Consider the following 18,857-nt stretch of genomic DNA (forward strand, 5'->3'; position numbering starts at 1 on the left):
GCTCGGCTGCTCCGCTCGCTCTCCATTCGGATTACTGTCTTAGATCAAAATACTGCTCAATGAGTTAAAAGACCCTAAAATACAAAAGGTGATCCAACTGATCCATTTAATAATTGTCAGCCTTCTTTATTCAAAAATGCACCTTATTGTGCTGACAGTCTGGCTTTTTGAGAAATTTCTTACTCTTGAGAAATTCGCATGTAGATGCAGTTATTATTTCTCTGTTGTCTTGCTGTGACCAGTCTATATTGCTTGAATGTGGGGACTATATAACTATGGGGTAATCAGTATAATTAAGGGATTTTGTTTTGTTTTATTTTTAATCTGAAGATGACTCCAGGTGCTAGACTTCACAGATGCTTGCTATTAACACTCCTTGGCATTTCTATAGGTATATTGAATTTGTTAGAATCTTGTAATACCTAGTATTATTCCAAGGGCTTAATTCAAAACTACTCTTTTAAAGAAATAACTTTTACAAAGATAATGTTTCTTTTGGTGCTTTTTAAAGATGATACAGTAAGCACATGTCTTAGAAAAAAGTTTTAATTTAGCCAATTCTTTACAATATAATAGGTAGGTTTCCTTTACAAAATAAAAAGTATTTGGCATATGTAGATGCAGTACATATAGATTCCCTTTGATATATTACATCCTTTCCAAATTTTGCTGTAATGATTTGTTAGTATCCAGATTCCCTTTCTTAATACTTTCATTAGTGCAAATAAAAGAGGGTGGGTTTTTTTTGCTGCAGCCATCAAATATTCTGTCTCTTTTATCTTCCCATCCTTATATTGTCAGGTCATGAAAGGTTTTCAAATACAGTTGGTAAAAGAAACAAGAGTAGGCTTTCAGAGTTTCATGAGCAGCTCTATTAGACAGCTCTTAATTCAGTGTGATGTTACTGAATCATAAGAATAAAGCCTACAAAATACCCTCCAGTAGCACTGATGGGTCAGAAGGAGATATTTGTGTTCAAAGGAGGTGTAAGTGATAAAAGGTGATCATTTTCAAGAGTCTCTGAATTTGGAGAAGTGACATGAAACCTCTTCCCAGGCCCCTTTAGCTCCTCTTCTCCAAGAGTGTGGTGCCAGAATTCAACAACAGACAGTGGAACCCAATTGTATATTACTATTCTACAGAACAAGTGGGTTCAAGAGGTTCATCATATCTGTTTTATATATGACAGAAGTTTTGCCTCTGGCTTCAAGACAGTTGTTTTTCTTAGACCTGCTCATTCCTGCCAGATTCTCCCCCAAATTTAGAAAAAGCTGGACTTGGAAAGAACCAGGGAGACAAGATAAAAAATCTAACATTGCAGTAAAGAGGCTCAGAGAAGGCATCATTCATATACACACACACACACACATGGGCGCATGCACACACACTCTCTCAGTTACAGTCTCTTAATTCCTAGAAGACCAATCATATTTAACACAAGAATTCTAAGACCAAGACCCAGATGAAGAAACAATCCTACAGACCATCAGAGAAAATTTCAGACCTTAGAGGAGTGTATTTTACCTTTGTTGCATATGGTAGTTGTCTTCTCTTTTTTATATGGAGAAGAAATCAAGTATCATATTGATGGCTTTTACAAAACAAACTTGATTCTGGCAAGCATACAGTATGTGCTACAGTTGAAGAATGAAATAGCAAGACAAGAGAATGAAAGATTTATTTTTTCTTTAGAAGTTCAAGGTGGAATATATAGTGTTCCTCCTCCAGATTTTTCCTATAATCCTGTGAGGCAGGCTGGGCTAAAATCACCCAGTGAAGGTAGATAACATTGGTTTTCCTCATCCTGGTCCTATTCCAGGTGCAACACCTTAACTCCTCCAGCTTGAGAGCACTTCCAACAGTCTGGCCAAGTTGGTAATTTTTCTGGAAGATTTCTGAAAAGCCCTATGATGGTCCTTTTTATCTTTGCTTATTTTTGGCAGCATTTTTGTAGGATTGAGCTCTAAATATTATTCCCTTTATGATACAAAAAACAGTTTTAAAATCTGGAAGATGAGCTAGATACCTAGCTAAATACTAGTCATTGTAAATCATGGTGTTATAACTATAAACATATTACAATATCACCATAGGTACTTTATTCTTTTTTTCATTTTTAGTTGAAGTAACCTGATGATCATTGTTTTTTTTCTCTTGTTCTTTGTCATGTTTTGCCTCTGTTTGTTATTACCTCCCTATTTTGCTCTCTAATGCAATAGAGGTACCCCAGCTTACTGACTTAAGCTTTGTTGATGTAAGTGATACAAGCATCGGCCTAAAGTGGACCCCAATAAATACTTCTGCCATTATTGGTTACCGCATCAAAGTAATTGCCACAGGAGAAACTGTCCCCATATTTGAAGATTTTGTGGATTCTTCAGTAGGATACTACATGGTTACAGGCTTGGAGCCAGGCATTGATTATGAAATCAGTGTAATCACACTCATTAATGGCGGAGAGAGTGTCCCTACTACGCTGATTCAACAAACGGGTGATTAATGAAAAACTACTGAATTAAAGTGCTGTTTCATGATGTCACTAGCTGCTTGGATGACAAGTAGAAATAGCTCCCTTACTGCTATTTTGCAGTGGGGACGACCAGTAGATAATTTTTTATTTTAGATAGTGGATTAAAATCAGAATACTCTGCATTACCACCCATTTACAATCATCTGAATTTGTCTTATTTAACTTGTGAATCTGCAATTGGAAGTCTCTTTTTTCATCAGATCCTATGTTACTAAGCTCTGATATTTGTACCTAGTTTTATGGAAACATGTAACTTTCATTCTCATAACTTCCCTATCAGAGAGGGTAAACTATACAACACAATATTCCTTGCTACATCAGTTTGATATGTGTGCAAAATTTTACCATACGTGATCCTCACATAGTGTTTGGGTATTATAGTGACCCAAATGTTGAAATAAATCCCCCAAATGATGTGGGGAAAAAAATCCTCCTCCAAACTCATGCTAGTGACAACTATGGCAGTATGGGAAGATTCTCGGTAGTGCATGTACCAAACATGACCTGAGAATTCATTATGCATGGCAGACTAGTGTTTATTCTATTTGAATGGATACTATCATGATGAAGTCATTGTAAAGACCTAGAGACTTCAGAAAAGTTGTTTAGCCTCCTCTCCTGCATGTGTGTCAAATGTTATAAAAGAAGGTATGTACTGTTTCCTTCATTGTGCTGCTGTAAAGTAAATTGAGCCTCTCATTTGATAGTCTCAAAAATTGCATTATATAGATGCAAAGGATCTCAGTTCCTTTCTATGAAGAAAAGCAAAACAATAGTAATAATGTAAGGCATAACTAGAATCTATAAAGGCTGAAATGAGAGGTTAAAGATGCTTTACAACATGTTTTGGTTTAAGTGGAATTAAAGATAGAAGGTTAGAAGGTTATTTGCATGTGTTTGGCTCAATAGTGGATTTCCTTTGTGCATGAGCTTGCATTTTTTTGAATCAGTATTGAATCTATCTCTGCTTCTTCTGACAATATATGTCATTATTTTTAAAATTCAGCTGTTCCTCCACCAACGGATCTCCGTTTCACCAATGTGGGATCTGATACTGTAAGAGTAACCTGGACTCCACCAGCATCTATTGAATTGAGCAGCTTCTTGGTTCGCTTCTCACCCATGAAGAACAAGGAGGATGTTGCAGAACTTTCCATTTCACCTTCGGACAGTGCCGTGGTTTTAACAAGTAAGAAGCTTCTTCAAATTGAAACCACTTGATTTTATAATGTTGATCTTTTGGGAGATGTATGAAAGGTTAGGTGCCTGACTTTAGTTACCATGCATTTTCTTCCACTTTTTATAATCAGCTGTAACATTCTATAGAAATAGTTGAATTTCGTGAGAGAATTTATGGCACTATAAATTAGAGGAGATAATATATTGAACTATAAGGTAACATAGCTATTGTATAGCTCTCTACATATATTTATTTCTATAGGGTTTATCTAGCCTTCAGATATCTTTTTTTTTTCAAAGTAGAGAAATTGGTTTATCAGTCATTGAGCCAAAGTTCTCATCTTTCTTCATGATTGGCCATATAATTCAGAAAAATCTGGAAAGTGAGCAGTTAACTATTTTTTGCCTTCCTCTTTTACTTGATATGATGGATTAAAAATAATTGAAAAGTTTCCATTTCAAAAGTTTCCAATTCAGTTTGCTGAGATACTGACTTCCCTTTGATAATTAGCTTATGATAGCATTTTTCATTAATAACATAATTTCTCAGAGGTGGTTTGGCTACTGCCTTTCTTAACCTTTTGACCCTGCAATAAAATTATATTCAGGACTCAGGACCCTTTCATAAAAATGGCAAAGAATACAAAGCCTTCACAATACAATACACATTTCACCTGCACAACCCATGTTTTTTGTTTAAAACAATAGAGAAGTGGTAGGCTGGCAGCTGAGTCATGGTGTGTTTAAATTTCCATCACTGCAGGTGCTAGCAAGTTCAAAAAACAATGTTTGAATCTTTTTATAATTTAACTGCTATTTATTTTATGCAGTATTAAATGAGTGATGGAAAGAATTATAAATTCTATTCAAATTCAATTGAGTTTAAGGAAATTCTTATAAATAAAGCACCTTAAGGCAGGGCTTTTCAACCAGTGGTATGGGTACCACCTGTGGTACATTGGCACCTGGCAGGTGGTATGCGACCATCCTAGAAAAGTGGTAGCGGGGGAGGGGAATGAGCTGAACCAGTGGCAGTACCGCACAAGCCTGAGCGAAAGATGGCTGGAGCTGCAGGGCTGTCAGGGCTCAGTGGAAGCGCCAGGCTCCAGCTGGAGATTGGCACTGATCCTGGCGCTTCTGCTGAGCCCTGAAAAAGCACCAATCATCTGGAAAGCAGCACTGATCCTGGCGCTTCTGCTGAGCCCAGAAGAAGCGCCGATCAGCTGGAATGTTGCAGCATCTCCAGGGTCTTGTGATTTACATTCAGATGCTTGGCAACTGATTCATATTTATGATGGTCACAGTGTCCCAGGGTCATGTGAAGTGACCAAAACCTGCTGCAACACCCAGCAGACAGCGGGAATAAAAACCGAACACCCCCCCACCCCATTGTCGCTGCCAATCCTCAACAGAAATGCTCACAACAATGAAAACCTTGGACAGGAGGAAGAGCGCCGCTGGGTGGGCAGGCAGGTGTCTTGCTCGGCTGTGGCTTGGGGGGCACTTTTTTCAGTGCCATTGTAACCTCCAACAGTCACTAAGCGAACTGTTGTAAGTCGAGGACTACCTGTACTTTAACACTTTTTTCCTTTTTTTTTTTTAGTCATCAAGTTTTTGACCCCTTGCTAGGCGACTGGTGGTACTCGGATATTGCCATATCCTAAAAGTGGTACAATGGGTGAAAAGGTTGAAAAGCTCTGCCTTAAGGCAATGGCTGGGTATCGTAATCCCAAGGAACAGAAGTTTATGGAGAGATTTGGGGTTAGGAATGAAAATGATTTTGGCTAATACTTGGGTATCATTGTGGTTGTAATCTTTCAGATCTCCTTCCTGGCACAGCATACTTGATCAAGGTCTACAGTGTATATGAACAACATGAGAGTAAACCTCTGAGTGGAGAGCAGAAAACAGGTCTGTAAAACAACAAATATAAAATAAGTGTTTCTTTAATTTTTGCCTGGAAATAAAACCATTATATATACATACACAGACAGACAGACAGATACAGATAAATAGATATATAGAGGTAGATAGATATAGATAGAAAAATAAATAGATAGATACACACATATACCTTTTATGATTGTACCATCATTTTAGCTAGAGTATGTATCTCCCCCTCAATATGATTTCTATTTAGATATTGTAAAATATGGGATTTAGACCATAACTAGCAAGGTTTCAGCTGGAAACTAAGCAGGGGCCTTCAGACAATACTGGAATTACATTTACAGAAATAAGTCTTTTTCCAAAATGAACATGGTTTCAATCTTTCAGCAATCTAGTGTGGGTTAAATTATTCCTGTTTACAATGGTTGTAGGTATATGTGGTTTTCTTTTCGCAAAAAGGCATAAACCAGTTATTGAAGTTTGGGTTTCTATTGTATTTTCTTATGAAACAGGTCTTGATTCCCCCACTGGACTGGATTTTTCAGAGATAACAGCCCATTCTTTCACTGTCCATTGGATTGCCCCCCGCGCCCCCATCTCTGGCTATAAAATACGCCATCACCTTGAACAAGGTGGAAGTAGACCCAAAGAAGTCCGTGTTGCACCATCTCGCAACTCCATCACTCTCACAGATTTGATTCCAGGGTCAGAGTATGTGGTTAGTGTATCTGCCTTTTATGGCAAAGAAGAGAGTTTGCCCTTAATTGGACAGCAAAGTACAGGTAAGAGCTAAATAAGAAAAATAATTGCAAATTATTACTGTCTTCACCTGCTGAATCAGATTCCACTTTTGAAAAAAAAATCTCTTTCCAAAAATTGAATTAGCAAGTTGAATCAGAAACCTCACTTTAATGGGTTTGGATGTGGTATAAAAACACAAGAACCTAAATGTTTAAAAATGACTTTTTGAAAAATGAAAATATACATTGTAGCAGCTTAAGTTATATAGGGACAGAAACTTCTTCAAGTTTCTTCTGTATCTATCATCACTACAAGCAGAGTTCCAGTCCTATATATCTGCTTGCTCTCTGTTCAACATAAAGATGAAAAATGTGGCAGCATCTGCAGCCAATGAGCCAGAGAAACTGGGAACATACTCTAGTGACATTAAACACAACAACAACAACAACAACAACAACAACAACAAGGTGCTTTAAGTGGTTGTGAAGGGTGTGAATAAGATAAGGAATATCTGAATCTATTTGTGGAATACCAGTTTAAAATATTGGGACCTTGCAAATACTGAAAATGATTCAGATGAAATATTTTGGACCTCATGTGAACACAGGACCTCTCTGCTCTTAATGTTGCAGTATTTTTTCCCCAGACTCATTAATCAATAGTAGAGAGGGGCTGCGAGTGAGATGAGAGAATGACAGTTGAGAGGCATTGCCAACTCCCATTCAGACTCTGTGGGAATGTGTGTAACCTTGTATTGCACTTGGAAAAGGGCCAGGGCATGTGTTTTGATGCTGCAGCATACCTTGTAAGACACTTGGGTGCTGCATGTACTGTATGTGACACCTGAATCATTTCATAAATAATTTTAAAGCATGCATTCCCTAATAATCTGTGCAGTATACTTTAGTGATCATTATGTGGTACAGTTTTGTGCAGGACAAGGCAACTGTACTATTTTGGAGGGTGGGGGATAAATTGGATCCCAAAGGCACTAAAGAAGCAATGATGTACCTTGAAATTGGCAGAGTTGAAAGTTCAGCCCATTTGGACTTCCTCAACTAGGTATGCAAAGCCTACCCATACTTATTAGCATATTAATTGCTTTACAAAGAGGAGGAGGACTCCCATATCTGAAAATTACCCCTTTGCTACTGAATTTTGGCAGCGTGATTTGGGGAACTTTGAAGTCTGCAAAAATGGATCTAGATAGCTGTATATAGTATAACAATTAAAACATGAATGAGATAAATATTAATCATTGCTTTTTTTTAAAAAAAATCCCTAGTTTCTGATGTCCCAAGAGATCTACATGTGACTGCTACTGGTCCCACTAGTCTAGTCATCTCCTGGGATGCACCTGCTGTTACAGTTCGATACTACAGGATCACATATGGAGAAACAGGTGAGCACTGTTGGATGCTGATATTTGTAAGAAAAGATTAGCCTTCAGCTGAAAAAAATAAAGGGATGGTAACAGCAATGCATGAAAGTCAATGATACCTGGAAGTGGAATATGAGTTAGAAAGGTGATAACGGATGGTTTTTCTTTCAAGAACATCGTCCTTTCCACTTTTTTAAAATATCAGTAACACATAGTAAATCTGAATCTAATATGATTTGAAATTATGACTCAATTTTAGTATAATTATAATGTACAGATTCATATCGTTTGATCATAATGTAATACAAATACAGAAGCAGTTAATGGATGACTTCACACATTACATTTTAAACTGTAGATGTCAGGTGCAAGCAACCAAAAACCACAGGCCCAAATAGATATTTAATTGTTGATCACCTATATTACTAGAATCTCAGCAGATTATTTGCCCTCTCTTGAGAAATGGCAGATGAATACCCAAAAGTTTAACTTCAGATGGTTCCTCTCTTGAACCCATTCCAAGCTGGAATGTCTCTTTACTCCCCATAGAAGGGTTCCCTCTCCTTCAGCCAGAAATGGCTCTTCAGTGTTAGAAAATAGCAGTAATTACTTTGGATATCTGCTGGCTATAATTCATTGATAAAGGATTTCAATAACTAAGGCAGATTATTAGTTTAAAGATACATTTAGAGCTGAACTCTTGGAATTTTAAGAAAACTTTTGAAATAAATTTTGAGGTATCTTTGATGCAAGTTATTTTACAAGAGCCAAGGACTTCTGGTTTTTCAGATATTTTATAGTTTAGTTAGAAGATGCCACTAAAACATTAACTGCTGTGGCTGGGTCATAACAGTATATATGTTTTTCCTTTTATAGGAAGTTAATGGAAAGCGAGAGCCACTTTGGTGTAATGGTTAAGACATTAGGCTTGAAACTGGGAAACTGTGAGTTCTAGTTCCACTTGGGCACAAAGCCAGCTGGGTAAATTTGGGCCAGTTACTCTCTCAGCACTAGTAAGTAGGCAATGATAAGACACTTTGGAAAAACCTTGCCAAGAAAACTGGAAGTACTTGTCCAAGCAGTGTCAGAGAATTGAACAGAGGGGAAAAAACTGAAAAGCATTTCAAGATGATGAGGAGGAAGAGGAGGAAGATGAATATCTAATTGTTTGCACTATTCCCCCAGGTGGCAGTGGGCCTGTTCAAGAGTTCACTGTTCCTGGTCATGTCTCCACTGCTACGATTCCTGGTCTTAAGTCTGGAGTAGATTATACCATTACTGTGTATGCTGTCACTGGGCGAGGGGACAGTCCTGCCAGCAGCGAACCTGTCAGCATAAATTACCGAATAGGTAAATCTGATTTCTTTTTGGATTAAAGAGATAAACAATCTGTTGCCTTCATTTAATCTGTTATATGCTCAGAGTTTTTTCTATTTGCTCTGATCATTTGCAACTTATTGAAAATATTTATATCTTGCTTTTATAGTGTACTGAAATGTTTTGCAACAGTAAATGAAAACATGTTTTTCTTTGTGGGTCTTTTTAATTAGATCAGAATGGTTGATAATTATTTTAATTTTTAAAAATTTCATTATCATTTGAAAGGATCCAAAGAAATTGAAACAGGCACCTAAGAGAGATACAGAAAAATAGAATAGGAAAGGCAAGAAGAATGATAAGTGTTTCTAATGGTAAACTTTAGTAGAACCAGTTGTCAAGAAAGGTAATGAGTAAGGTAACACTGTAAACCAAATTTAAAAAAAATGGGGGAATTTGTAATCAGAGCATCAGTATTACCTCGTTGATTTTTTTCTAGCATCTGGAATTTAGATCAACAACATCTAATAATATTCAATTTATCTGCTGGAGCTGCATATAGAGATGGAGTAGGTAAAAGGAAACTAACACCATTGGCTTTAGAATGATGAAAAATCTCCAAAAATTGCTACCACATCCTAAGCTGAATGAGAGCAATGTTAGGTGTAACTGAAATAACTGAAGTACTAGCAATAAAGTAATATTGCTTGTAGTTAACATATTTTTTGCACATCAAATTAAAATGGCATGAAATACAGGGAAATAAACTGTAAAAATGTACAAAGAAAGCATTAACTAAAACACACACAAATATGTTAACTTTAATTTTTTTAATAAACAATGTTTAATAAAAACAATACATTTTAAGATGGCACCTTTACAGAGCTGCCATAAGGGATCTGAAAAAGAACTGTATGAAGAACACTTGTTCTCTATATTAGCTTTCTGCATAATCTCTCATGATGGGGCATCCTGAGTATTTTAAATTGGTAGGAAGATTCAGTTGATACAACCAGGAATTAATACAGAGTAACATGATGCTATATATTCCTTTGGCTATCAGTTTTATTGAATAATTGCAGTGATAGTTTTCACTTCTAGTTCTCTATTTTGAAATTGCATTTTTTCATAATTTTTAATGAGCTTAATTTTGTGCTTCACTGATTCTTGTTATATTGAAATTGTGATTCTTAATCTGTTTTTTGTACTTCACCAAGAGGCATTCTGACCAAAGGTATGAATAAGAATAAGAATATGTTAGGATTTAAGAACATTGGAGCCTGAAGGACAACATCTAATATAGAAAATTAAATTTTCATGTGCAGAGGTTGATACACCATCGCAGCTAGAAGTTACTGATGTTCAAGACAACAGCCTTACAGTGCGGTGGCAGCCTTCTTCCCCAGTGACTGGTTATAGAGTGACAGCTACCCCCAAGGATGGCCATAGCCCCACAAAAACTAGAGTTCTTTCTGCAGGTAAGCACAAAGAAATCACAGGAAGCAGGATGCAATCTGAGTATTTCAATGAAAGTAAGGAAACTCTAATTTTAATTTGACTCGCTTGCAAGTATAATGTGGGATTATGTGTCATGGTTCCGATAGATGAAACCCATCAAAAGAACTTCGAGGTAAAATTCTTCCTTAAAGAACATTTATTCAGGAAACAAAGTATCTGCACTACATAGTTGAACCCAAAAACTAAATTCCCTTCCCCCTGATACAAAGTAACAAAGTACAATTCCCACCCCCAATAAACTTATAAAGCACATTCCCCAATTTGCTTAAAGCTTGGGCTTTCTCCTCAGCTCCTCAGCCTGCCAAAATGTTATCAGCCAGTCCTTGGGTTCCCACAGCAGCGTTAGCTGAGCTTACATCCCAACCCACCCACCCCTCCGCTGCACCTGATTTCTAAAAGCAAGAAAAAGCATGTTAAAGGAGAAGAGAAAATGACTGCATTTTCATCAGTTGTCAGAGCAGTGTTAGCAGCATTGACATTATGATTGTCTATTATGTCTTTGGGAGGTTTTGCAGAAGAGAAGGAAATTGTGAAGACTGGAAAGATGATGCTGAGAACTGTGGACAAACTGATATCATACCATTAATACCACATGTTCCACCTAAGAAATGTTTTTAGATTGAATCTCAGTAAGCTTGTAGATATTTCTGCTTGATTGGTTATAGTGATTGGCAGAACTCTGACTTGTCTGTAGAATATAGAAATCACCCCTTTGGTAAACATATTGCTTCTAAGCACATTCTTTCCTTAGCAGAGTTGAGCCAGACTTGTTTTCATGGGGAACGAAGAGCAATAAATTAAGAGGGATGACAAATGGAAGAAATTTCAAGTCAAAAGGGGATCAAGGGTGTGTTACTACCATGACATTTTATTCCATGGCCATGGATTAATGAAGAACATTTACTTCTCTGCCTTGTGACCACAAGATAGACCAGATTTTCTTTTTTATAGTTTGTGGGATCTTTTTCTTTTCAAGAAAAGGCTTGCTAGCGGGAATTTACATGATTCTTTTCGGATCAGTTCTTTGGCTTATCTTGAGGTGGGCCATAGAATACAACCTTAGCAACTGCTTTTAATTTTGGATTCTTTACAGTTTGTAGATTTTGAGGAAATGCAAATATGGGCTTTACTACTTGTTACTCAATTCTCAATTAAATCAGCCATAACAGGATTAAACGTGTGCTTCTGGGAAGTGAACAAGTTCTTCTTGTGAGAGATATGACTTCTCTCCTGCTTAAGCAAGACAGCTAAGAATTAGAAAGCCATAGCCAATATTAAACATTTAATTACTGGTGAAAGTATTTGTCATTGTACTTGTAATATAACAAGATTTTGGGGGGGGGTTTATCTTGATGAAGTGCTGAATTAGTAGTTATGCTGGGGAGGTGTTTTGCAGTCTTGGGCTACATCCAGATAACATTGCTGAGGGATTACTATTGGCTTACCACAGAGTCCCATTTTGTCCCTTACATCAGTGGTGGCGAACCTATGGCACGCGTGTCAGAGGCGGCACTCGGAGCCCTCTGTGGGCACGCGTACTGTCGCCCCAACCCCGCCTCCCCCTGTGGCCCCCTCCTCACCAGAGGCCCCCCCCCGGAGGAGAGTCGCCCCTGGGCGTGGCCTGCACGGAGCAGCGCAGCCAAGGACATAGACAGGCAGCAGGGACAAGACTCCGCCCTTGCGCCCCATAGCGTAAAGAAGATGCTACAGGGTGTGGGCGGAGGGCGTGGCTGCCATGGCGCTGCAGGGCTGCCTGGGTGATCTGCGGCAGGCCATGGAGGCAGTGCGTGGCCCTGCGGGTGGGCGGGGCAGGGGGCGGGCAGGGGCGGAGCAGGCAGGATGGGAGGCGGAGCGGGGGCAGGGGGCGGTTTTGGGACACTCAGTCTCTAAAAGGTTCGCCATCACTGCCTTACATTGTTTATATTTAATGAAGCTACTTGTTTCATTGTCATGAAGAATGTTGATATAACATTCCACTATATCCCAAAGCCCCCCTGATCTACTTCTGTTTAATGTGCTGGATAGTGGCTTATACTTGACAATGGAATAGATGAGTATGAATAAGCTGGAATTATGCCCTGAGATAAGAGAGAGGTGCAATTACTCATTAGAAAATTGGGTTAGATTTCTGAATTGTGGCAGTAGCAAGGAACATGCTTGCATATTATAGTTTGTTTCTGAGCTGGTCTGATTACAATGCAGTCATTGATGCCTTAATCATAATGTAATTAAATGATATAATGTTATCTGTGTAGGACTGCTCTTTAAGAATGTCTAAAAAATTACGTTGATGAAGAATGTGGGAACTAGACAGGTAATCAGCATTAGACAAAATGTTGCCACACTTTGCTGAAAAAATCTACTTTGCCCATTTTTCTCATAGTTCAAAGATGCTGAGTTTAATCTTTAAAATTCAAACTACCTCATACCTGAGCGATTGTTTTCTCTCCTTGCTTCTCAAGACATCAAGGTCTGCAAGTCAGTTCCTGTACTTTCAAAGTACTGTTTTTATACCTACATAGAGACCAAAATGTACTGAGTAGAANTATATAAAAATGCTTGGGAGAAGAGAGATAGTTTGACAGCCACTTACTGTGATCTTGGTATGTAGAGGAAGGTCTCCTCCTATGGAATATAAAATGTGGCAAACCATGAATTCTTGAGTTATCCTCATACCCTCAGTGTTAGAAGAAATAAGTATCTCTCTTTACAGACATTTTGAATATTTTATAAAGAAGTTAATAATTGTGTTATTAATTATGTCATTATCATTCTGCTTTGCTTTTTTTGATTTGGATTGTTTGAATCCATAGCCTTTGATTTGGATTGTTTGAATCCATAGCCTTTGATTTGGATTGTTTGAATCCATAGCCTTTGATGATAGGCAAGAAAACGGTAAGTGAGCACCTGTCTAGCCTAGATGATTTCAAATCACCAGGACCAGATGGATTACACCCCAAGGTTCTCAAGAAACTGGCAGCTGTGATCTCAGAACCACTGAACTATATTTTTCAAAAATCCTGGAGCACTGGGGAACTACCGGAGGACTGGAAAAGAGCTGATGTAGTTCCCATCTTCAAAAAAGGGAAGAAAATGGACCCAGGAAATTACAGACCTATCAGCCTGACCTCAATACCTGGGAAGATTTTGGAAAAGATAATCAAACAACGAATCAGCGAACACGTAGAGGCAAATAAAGTCATTACTAAAAGCCAACATGGGTTTGTCAAAAACAGATCATGCCAGACAAATCTTAGTGCATTCTTTGACCAAGTGACAAAATTAGTGGATCAGAGGAATGCTGTGGATATAATTTAGTTGGACTTCAGTAAGACATTTGATAAAGTAGATCACAACCTACTACTTGACAAGATAGAAAAATGTGGGTTAGACAGCATCACCACCAGATGGATCCGTAGCTGGCTGACCGGCCATACTCAGCGTGTGGTCCTCAGTGGAACGGCATCTACATGGAGGGAAGTGTGTAGTGGGGTGCCCCAGGGCTCTGTTCTGGGCCCAGTGCTCTTCAACCTCTTCATCAATGATCTGGACGAGGGGATAGATGGGGAACTCATCAAATTTGCAGATGACACCAAGCTGGCAGGAATAGCCAACACTCCAGAAGACAGGTTTAAGATACAGGAGGATCTGGACAGATTTGAACACTGGGCGCTATCCAACAAAATGAAATTCAATGGTGAAAAAAGTAAGGTTCTACATTTAGGCAAGAAAAACCAAATATACAGGTATAGTATAGGGGGTACCTTGCTCAATAGTAGAAACTGTGAGAGGGACCTTGGAGTCCTAGTGGACAATCACTTAAATATGAGCCAGTAGTGTGCTGCAGCTGCTAAAAAGACCAACACAGTGCTAGGCTGCATTAACAAAGGGATAGAATCAAGATCACGTGAAGTATTAATACCACTTTACAATGCCTTGGTAAGGCCACACTTGGAATACTGCATCCAGTTTTGGTCACCACGATGTAAAAAATGTTGAGACTCTAGAAAGAGTACAGAGAAGAGCAACAAAGATGATTAGGGGACTGGAGGCTAAAGCATATAAGGAACGGCTGCTGGAATTGGGTATGTCTAGTTTAATGAAGAGAAGGATGAGTGGGGACATGATAGCAGTGTTCCAGTATCTCGGGGGCTGCCACAAAGAAGAGGGAGTGAAGCTATTTTCCAAGGCGCCTGAAGGCAGGACAAGAAGCAACGGATGAAAACTAATCAAGGAGAGAAGCAACCTGGAACTAAGGAGAAACTTCCTGACAGTTAGCACAATTAACCAGTGGAACAACCTGCCTCCAGAAGTTGTGAATGCTCCAACACTGGAAGTTTTTAAGAAGAGACTGGACAGCCATTTGTCTGAAATGGTATAGGGTGTCCTGCCTGAGCAGGGGGTTGGACCAGATGACCTCCAAGGTCCCTTCCAACTTTATTATTATTATTATTATTATTATTATTATTATTATTATTATTATTATTGACAACCACATTGACCAGCATTTGAGGAAGGAATGTATTTTGCATATCCAGTTTTAGTACACAAATTGTGGTGGTTTTGATTTAGTAAACAAATAAGTTGCTTAGTATGAAGACTGTGTATCTCTAGTAATACTTTTTTTAATCTCCTCCTAGAGGATTTAAAAAGCAATGTATGTTAGGCATGGGGACCCACTCTTTAAAGGGGAAAAAAGGGAAATACGTCTTACTATATTTGAAACTTGGAATACCAGCAGTTGCTACCATCTACCTAAAGGTCATAAAGACTGAAGTCATAGATTCTATATAAGCAAGCTAGTCCACTATTTGGTGCAGCTTCCCAACATTGGGCAGATTTTGAGATGTTCTAAAACAGGAATTGTTGTTTCAACACGAGCTAAAAGAATGTTTGCCAAAAATGTAGGTCTTGTTAATCATGTAATTTATACATGCTTAAAACTTCTGATGACAATCTGTTTTTAAAAACACTGAAACACAATGGGTACCATTGACTATTTCTAGAGACAAGTATTTCTGCATTTACATTGTCAAAATATTTGTGACTGTGAAATCTGTTAAATTGTTTCTTTTGCTTTGAAACAGTTTCTATGCAAAATAATCCTATCCTAGGATTATTTAGAACTACTTATCTTTCTTCTTGATGGACAGCTGAATAGCTGAGATGGTTAAGACAAAAAGAGACCATATATAAATATATATTTATTTTTTGCAGAACAAACAGAAGTCACAATTGATGAACTACAACCTACAGTTGAGTATGTGGTTAGTGTCTATGCCCAAGGGCCAAATGGAGAAAGCCAGCCTTTGGTTGAGAAAGTTGTTACAAGTATGTAAATTCACATTTCTCACATTTCATAGTAGGAGAACAATGTCTACAAATATCTAAATCTTTTGGGACATGTTTATTATCAAAATTTTGAGAAAATGGCAAAAACAATGCTTTTCTCACAGTTAAGTCATTTTTACCACAAACTGTGTTTACATTAAAATTAAAACTAAAATTATGTTAAAATCATTAATTGATTAATAATTTGGAAAAAGATAATCTGATTGAAAAAAGCAGTTCTTTATGTACTATTTATTTACAGTGCAACATTTTTTATTTTTGCATTAGAAAATACAAAGAAATTTAAATCCAGGATTTAAAATAGCAGTATTAAGGGGTTTTTTTAAACCAAAATTTGCCTTTGTTTGACACAAAATCAAATCAAATACCTGTTTGGGATTTATTGCTACTCACATTGAAGCTGTCGTTTCACAAATAAATAGGTATGTGAGCAGTAGCAATAGGCTGCAGTCTTATTCTTACTTAACTGGAAATAAGCCCACTGAACAAAAGGGAACTTCTATTCAAGGTAACTGTAAGATCACCCTGTAATCAATTAGCTGTGTTAGCTGTGATGTAAGTGTCTTTCTGTGGTACTCTAGGCAGGAGAAAAATGAATTATATTTCTTGATGTGCAAAACCAAGAATGCTTTGCTTAGAACAAGAGCGCTTTGTGCTACCCCACATCTGCTTTGCATCCTCCTCTGCTTAACCTTTCACCATTAATTTGCCTAACAGACATTGACCGTCCTAAAGGACTGGCATTCACTGCAGTGGATGTTGATTCCATCAAAATTGCTTGGGAAAGCCCACAGGGGCAAGTCACCGGATACAGGGTGACCTACTCAACCCCTGAGGATGGAATCCAGGAACTATTCCCTGCTTCAGATGGTGAAGACGACACTGCGGTGCTGCATGGCCTCAGGCCGGGTTCTGAGTATACTGTTTACATTGTTGCCTTGCACAATGACTTGGAAAGTCTACCTTTGATTGGGACCCAGACCACAGGTACACATGAAATAATGTCACCTGGTGGCCATGATAGCTGTCCCTTCTTGTGAAGGAATCCAGTTGCAACTAATTATCTGTGAAGTGCAGTGCTGAGGTATGGGACTGGAGAAACATCAGTGGATGATCATAAGGAGGATTAATAGAACCAAAACATTACTGTGCAACATGGGAGATATGGAATCACACATAAACTTCCACATCCATGCACAAACAAAAGAAAAATGTTTTTAGGGTCAGATTTTTTTTTGTTCCTTCTCTCAGTTTCCACAGCTTCCCTCTTTCTGCAGCTGATATAATAACTCAGATATTATATATCTATATGTAATATATGTGTCTATATATATAATAATATATACTCCTCAAAAAAATAAAGGGAACATTTTACCATGGAACTGAAGGGGTTTGCGTTCCCTTTATCTTTGTGAGCAGTATATTTCAGCTGTAGTATACATTTGAAGGGACATAGGTGGCGCAACAAGGAATAGATCTGGATTTATGACATTTGTGTGAGCATTTTGTTTTAATTTTTGTAAGTAAGAATTTCCTCTGGTTCAAATCCTGATCATGATAATTGGAACAGGATACTTTATATTTCCTTTTATAAACCGAATGTTATATGCAATTGTTGGACTTTTTGGAATTTTGAAAACATTTTTGCAGTGATCTCCCAAAATGGCTATTACTATGAATTTTAATCTAATCGTAACATTGATGATATGGTGACTGCAACCAGTCTCAAAACTTTCATTTTCCAGGAAGAAAATGGGTGGGTTGCTTTGCACTTTCACCTTTAGTCTACTACAGGGTTCCCCAATCTATGGCCCACCTATTGGCCATTGGGCCATGGGAATGGCTGGCGAGTGTGCGCATGTGTGTCTGCACCCCCCACTCACGCTAGTGCCACTGCGCAGGTGCTAGCGGCCCCGTTTGTGCTTGCGCGGGGTGCTAGCACTGCCGCCAGCATCACGCGGGTGCTACCAGCCTGTTTGCGCATGTGCGTGGGTGCTAGCGGCCCATTTGCTCATATACGCGGGCACTAGTGGCTCACTTGTGCATGCACATGGGCACTAGTGCCACCGCCGTGTATGCGCCCATTTGCCTCATGCGTATGTGGACTGCGGCCGGGCACATTTCCGCCAAGCCGGAAGGGTTGGGGAACTCTGGTCTACTATCTCTATTGTGCCAATTTACCTTGTCATTTTGGGAGTATGTATATGTCCATGTCCAGATTAAGTTGTGGTATAATGGCTCACTTGTTATTTTGCGTTGTGGGACACTATTTTATGATCTCAAAAGAGATAAATGTAGTTTTGAAATTTACTGCCCTATATTCAATAGGAAAGAAAGTTTAAACTAGTTTCTAGCTTTCATTTACAATGCATGAAAACTTTAAAAAAACTGTTGTAACTATAACAAAAAATTAAAATACTGAATTGATAGTAGTTAAAAGACTTAGATGGCTTTTTGTATTACTGGGTTCTTTCCATATAATCTCAATTTGTAATTCTAAATTTAACAGCAATCCCACCTCCTACAAATCTGAAATTTATTCAGGTTGCTCCAACAAGTCTCACACTAACTTGGACTGCACCAAATGTGAAGCTTACTGGATATCGAGTGAGAGTAAATCCCAAGGAAAAGAATGGCCCAATGAAAGAAATTAATCTTGCTCCAGATAGCACATCTGCTGTTATCTCTGGACTAATGGTAATGCTTTTTATTATTGTTGATTTTATGTACTTATTTTGCAGCAATTTAAAATATAGTGGGAGAAAAATATAACTCATATACAGTTTTATATATCAGAAATTTCTTTAAAAATGTGATCCCTAGGTAATTCCATATTAAAATCAGTGAGCAAACACGAGCACCAGGGAATATGGTAAAATAATTTAATATTAAAATTACTAATTAAAACACCAATTAAAAAATGCCTAGCTTTCGTCAGCTATCTGCTGA

General features: G+C 38.1%; 1 protein-coding gene across 1 annotated transcript in view; it reads left to right on the forward strand.

Annotated features, from left to right (window-relative positions):
* Positions 1 to 18,857, forward strand: part of FN1 (fibronectin 1) — a 124,494-nt gene that overhangs the window by 86,098 nt on the left and 19,539 nt on the right. The window contains exons 26-35 of the mRNA XM_029285178.1: positions 2,220 to 2,492; positions 3,537 to 3,719; positions 5,531 to 5,620; positions 6,112 to 6,381; positions 7,626 to 7,742; positions 8,907 to 9,071; positions 10,364 to 10,516; positions 15,774 to 15,887; positions 16,626 to 16,895; positions 18,418 to 18,605. Of these exons, the coding sequence (XP_029141011.1) occupies positions 2,220 to 2,492; positions 3,537 to 3,719; positions 5,531 to 5,620; positions 6,112 to 6,381; positions 7,626 to 7,742; positions 8,907 to 9,071; positions 10,364 to 10,516; positions 15,774 to 15,887; positions 16,626 to 16,895; positions 18,418 to 18,605 (1,823 nt within the window). The remainder of the gene's footprint in view (positions 1 to 2,219; positions 2,493 to 3,536; positions 3,720 to 5,530; positions 5,621 to 6,111; positions 6,382 to 7,625; positions 7,743 to 8,906; positions 9,072 to 10,363; positions 10,517 to 15,773; positions 15,888 to 16,625; positions 16,896 to 18,417; positions 18,606 to 18,857) is intronic.

This window comes from Protobothrops mucrosquamatus, unplaced genomic scaffold, assembly GCF_001527695.2.
Source record: "Protobothrops mucrosquamatus isolate PMUCROS unplaced genomic scaffold, P.Mucros_1.0 scaffold1377, whole genome shotgun sequence".
Lineage (NCBI taxonomy): Eukaryota > Metazoa > Chordata > Lepidosauria > Squamata > Viperidae > Protobothrops > Protobothrops mucrosquamatus.